The sequence below is a fragment of the Cannabis sativa genome, chromosome X (assembly GCF_029168945.1).
Source record: "Cannabis sativa cultivar Pink pepper isolate KNU-18-1 chromosome X, ASM2916894v1, whole genome shotgun sequence".
Lineage (NCBI taxonomy): Eukaryota > Viridiplantae > Streptophyta > Magnoliopsida > Rosales > Cannabaceae > Cannabis > Cannabis sativa.
In genome coordinates, this window is record NC_083610.1 from 14,506,073 (window position 1) to 14,511,477 (window position 5,405).

A 5,405-nucleotide genomic window follows, 5' to 3' on the forward strand; every position below is an offset into this window, starting at 1 on the left:
CTTGAGAAGTATTAGGGAAAAACAAAATTTAGTATTTTACAAAATTTATTACCTCACGAGAGGCTCTAAAAAAAGTTGATAAAACATCATTAAGAGCAGTACAAGAGTTAAATGTTTTAAATATTTGGCACATCACATATACCGCTTTTTCTAAGTATTTTTTTTTTTATTGAAATTAAACTCTTATAAACAATAACCAAGAGTTAATGCATATCAAAATAAAAGATGTATAAACTTTAATCTAAACTAATTTACCATCCACTCTAAGTGCATATACAACTAATAAATATTTTTTTTAAGTACGTGTTTTAGACAATGTTTTTAAAGTATGTACGAATGTTAAAAAAAAGACTTAGAAAAAGCCGTACAATGATGTGATGTGCCAAATAAATAAAACACTTACATTAAATGGACTTTTGGCCTATAAAAAATATTATTAACAATATAGCGGCATGTGATATGTGACTGTGAGAGTCAATAAGATCCAAATTAGAATTGTAAAACAAAAGTTGGATTGGATTAGCATTCAATAATTATTAAAATTATTATTATAGTTGGTGATACTTCAACAATTCTTTTTATTAAGATGAACTATAATTTCAACTACCAAAAGCTTATCTTTTTATGTAATGCGATGACTATTAGACTTTAGAATAAACTTTATAACAATGTTTTGTTGGTTATCGTTATAGTACCTGATTGATTAGCTAAACTTCAATAATATTGTAATCGTTATTATTAGCTAAACTTCCTTTTTGAAGCTCGTGGATAAAATAAAAAGTTTGAATAGAAATAATCAATGGAAAATTTAACAACTCAAGGCCATAGAATTAGAAAGTAAAATGATCATCTAGTTTATAACTTCCGTAGCACGATATTTCATTTTCAACTAATAAATTCGTCAACCATTAAAGAAATCAGAAAATATGTCATCTTATACAAGAAAACCCTCTCTGGCTCTCACCCAGATTTGAGCTAGAATGAACTTTTACCATTTACATTGAATTTAGCAAGGAGATCAACCACAATATTTTTATTTATTTTTTATTTTTCAAAAAATAAGATTAATTGTATTATGCACATAAACCGCCATATTGAGGCACGAAACTCCTTTGTTGTTTCCCAAAGGATGACTTTTCGACGAAATTCTGTGTGTGTAAGCATCACAAAATGGCTGCTGACCAATCACAGTTAGATTTTCCTTTTTCTTTTTCGTATCTATTTAAGGACTGGGATTTGCATACTTTGAATGAACTTCTTTCTTGGTATTAGCTCTTACCTTTGTATAATTAATAAACCATGTCGAGTATAAACAGATCACCTATTAATTGTGGGAAATTGCTGTATGAATTCACTAAAGCCCAAAAACGATGGCGCATGGCTTACAAAGCTATTTATTTTGTCCGGATCATGCTATCGCTTCCCAAACATGTTGTTGTGTCAGAAATAAGAAGCTATTCCGAGACCTTGCTCTCACCTTCCAAAACTCCAAACAACACCTCTACTACTACTAAAGCTTCTACTTCAAAAAATCATGAAGTCAATAAAGCCTTTGATCATAAACTCATCATGGAGATTGTCAAGGAAAAAGACTTGACATCTCTACGCATACATGGAGGGGCTGAAGCTATTGCCACCACTCTTGGGACTCACCCTGAGAATGGAATCCAAGAAAACGAGGAAGACATTGACAAACGACGTCGAATCTTTGGTTCTAATACTTATCACAAGCCTCCTCCCAAAGGGTTGTTTTACTTTGTGGTGGATGCTTTGAAGGACACCACTATTTTGATTCTTATGGTCTGTGCTGCTCTGGCTTTAGGCTTTGGAATTAAAGAACATGGTGGAAAGGAAGGTTGGTATGAAGGTGGAAGTATCTTTATAGCTGTGCTGCTTGTTATTGTTGGCTCAGCTCTTAGCAACTATAGACAAGAGACTCAATTTGATAAGCTTTCTAAAATAAGCGACAACATCAAGATTGATGTGGTAAGAGGTGGCAGGCGACAAGAAATTTCTATCTTCCATATTGTGGTTGGAGATGTTGTTTTGCTTAACATAGGAGATCAAATTCCAGCTGATGGATTGTTCTTAAATGGACACTCATTGCTAGTTGATGAGTCAAGCATGACAGGCGAAAGCGATCACATTGAGATCGATTCAGTGAAGCATCCTTTCTTGTTCTCTGGTTCCAAAGTGGCTGATGGCTATGGGACCATGCTGGTGACCTCTGTCGGGATGAACACGGCTTGGGGGGAGATGATGAGCTCCATAACCCGAGATACAAACGAGAGGACACCACTACAAGCTAGACTCGACAAACTGACCTCTTCAATTGGAAAGGTAGGACTTACAGTTGCCTTTTTAGTTCTTGTAGTCATGTTAGTTCGTTATTTTACGGGTAATACTAAAGATGAATTTGGGAAAAAAGAGTACATCAGTGGTAGGACAGATGTGGATGATGTTTTAAACGCGGTTGTTCGTATAGTGGCAGCTGCGGTCACAATTGTGGTGGTGGCAATTCCAGAAGGATTGCCACTAGCCGTGACTTTAACTCTGGCTTACTCTATGAAGAGAATGATGGCTGATCAAGCTATGGTTAGAAAGCTATCAGCTTGTGAAACTATGGGATCAGCAACTATTATTTGTACTGATAAAACCGGTACTTTAACGTTAAACCAAATGAAAGTTACTAAATTTTGGCTTGGTCAAGAACAAATCAATGAAAAAGATTATTCAAATTCAATTTCAACAAGTGTTTGTGAACTATTCTATCAAGGTGTTGGTTTGAACACCACGGGTACTGTTTACAAACCTGATCATTATGATCAATCTAGCAATGTTCAACTTGAGTTTTCAGGTAGCCCAACTGAGAAAGCTATATTATCTTGGGCTGTTTTGAATTTGGGTATGAATATTGAAACGTTAAAGCATGATTATGAGATATTACATGTTGAAACGTTTAACTCAGATAAAAAACGAAGTGGGGTTATGTTAAAAAAAATCACAAACGACAATCTAAAGATATATGTCCACTGGAAAGGAGCTGCGGAGATGGTTTTAGCAATGTGCTCGAGTTACTATGAAAGTAATGGTAATAAGAAGCCATTAGATGAAGAAGTGAAACAAAAATTTGAGAAAATAATTGAAGGAATGGCGGCTAGCAGCCTCAGATGCATTGCCTTTGCTCAATGTGAAGTTTCAGAAGATGAGATTGAGTATGTTGATGATCAAGAGAAGACACATAGAAGGCTCAAAGAAGATGATTTGACCTTGCTTGGAATAGTTGGACTTAAAGACCCGTGTAGACCGGGTGTTAAGAAAGCTGTGGAAGCTTGCAAAAATGCAGGGGTGGCTATTAAGATGATCACAGGGGATAACGTTTTCACGGCCAAAGCTATAGCTGCAGAGTGTGGAATTCTAGAGGTAGCCAGTGGTGATGAAGCTAGCGAGGGACAAGTGGTAGAAGGCATTGAATTTCGAAACTACACGCCAGAAGACAGAATGAAGAAAATCAACAACATCCGAGTAATGGCAAGGTCATCCCCATTTGACAAGCTCTTGATGGTTCAATGCCTGAAAGAGCTAGGCCATGTGGTTGCGGTAACTGGAGATGGAACAAATGATGCACCGGCTTTGAAAGAAGCCGATATAGGACTTTCTATGGGGATCCAAGGTACTGAAGTGGCTAAGGAGAGCTCAGACATTGTCATCTTAGATGACAACTTCGCTTCAGTGGTCACAGTCTTAAGGTGGGGAAGATGTGTTTATAACAACATACAAAAATTTATTCAGTTTCAGCTAACTGTCAATGTTGCAGCACTTGTTATAAACTTTATAGCAGCAGTTTCTGCTGGAGAAGTTCCTCTCACGGCAGTTCAACTTTTGTGGGTGAATTTGATTATGGACACACTTGGAGCTCTGGCTCTAGCCACTGAAAGGCCGAGCAACGAGCTCATGAAGAAAAGGCCGGTGGGTAGAACAGCGCCTTTAATAACAAACATCATGTGGAGAAACCTGTTGGCTCAATCTCTCTACCAAATTGCCATTCTTTTGTTGTTGCAATTCAATGGCGAGTCCATCTTAAATGTCTCTAAGGAAGTAAATGACACCTTGATATTCAATACTTTTGTGCTTTGTCAAGTCTTTAACGAGTTCAATTCAAGGAGTATGGAGAAGAAGAATGTGTTCAAAGGTGTTCATAGGAACAAACTTTTCTTGGGAATTATTGGGTTTACTATTGTACTTCAAGTGGTGATGGTGGAATTTTTAAAGAAGTTTGCTGACACCACAAATCTCAATTGGTGGCAATGGTTGGGTTGCATTGCAATAGCGGCTGTCAGTTGGCCAATTGGTTGGTTTGTGAAGTCCATTCCAGTTTCAAATGAACCAATCTTTGATTATCTAAGAAGGATATTCATGTTTAAAAGAATCACAATGATTTTCCATAGAACAGAAAATTCTACCTCCACACTTGGGATTGGGTGCGCTAAATGTTAATTTATTTAGGTGTTCAAAAGGGTTGTCAACTATTTATGGAATCTCGTCTATTATTATTATTATTGTTACATTAGGATTTAGAAGGGAAAATAAGAACCAACTGATTGATTGTGTTTTTATTTTCTTTGAGACAGCAGATACTAATTTCAATTGACTCCAGTTGAGAATTTTGTGTGTTTTTGTGTAAAAGATCGTAATTTGTGTACTGTACGGTGATTACTAATTTTGATTATTTTCAAATATATTACTTATGTTTACCATATGATCTGGCAATTGAATGGGAATGAAAGATGCTCTTTTGTTTTTCTTTCTTGATTTTGCATAATCTTAGCTTTTTATTTTTTAAGAACATTTCTATTGGTATGTTAAATTGATGTATTATTAAAATAATGCTCACTTTCTAAAAAAAACTTGTTTTAATGGTGTACTAAAAGGAAGTTTGGTGCAACATCCTAATGTATGTGATTTATCTTTTGTTTTTAGAAAAGCCAATTAAATGGATCACAATTTAGCCAATCAAGTTTTGTTATCTAAAGCTAGTGCTATGTGAATCAAGATCTCCTGTTAAAAAGTTGTGTGTCATAGTGTATTAAATCAATCTAAATTTGACACGTCAACTAATTTTTCATTTAATAAAAAATTAACCACCTATATATACAGTTTTCTCCCCTTAAAATGCTCAAATTAATTGATATGTCACAATGAGATTAGTTTAATACACTATAAAATACAATCTTTTAACAGAAAATCTTGACTCTAGGGGTGTCACCTTGTATTCATCAAACTCTTTGGTTTGATAAACCTTTTCCTATGTAATTGTTAGTTTGGAATGAACACATTCCGTTTCAAAAAAAAAAAAAAGAAATGGTGTAATAAAATTTGTGTTTATTTTAAACATGCTAAAAATT

General features: G+C 35.0%; 1 protein-coding gene across 1 annotated transcript; it reads left to right on the top strand.

Moving 5' to 3' along the window:
• Positions 1-972: 972 nt before the first annotated feature.
• LOC115717997 (calcium-transporting ATPase 12, plasma membrane-type) lies at positions 973-4,757 on the top strand. Its single transcript, XM_030646978.2, has one exon. The coding sequence runs from the start codon at positions 1,300-1,302 to the stop codon at positions 4,495-4,497; it is 3,198 nt and encodes a 1,065-aa protein (XP_030502838.2). The 5' UTR covers positions 973-1,299; the 3' UTR covers positions 4,498-4,757.
• The last annotated feature ends 648 nt before the right edge of the window (positions 4,758-5,405 follow it).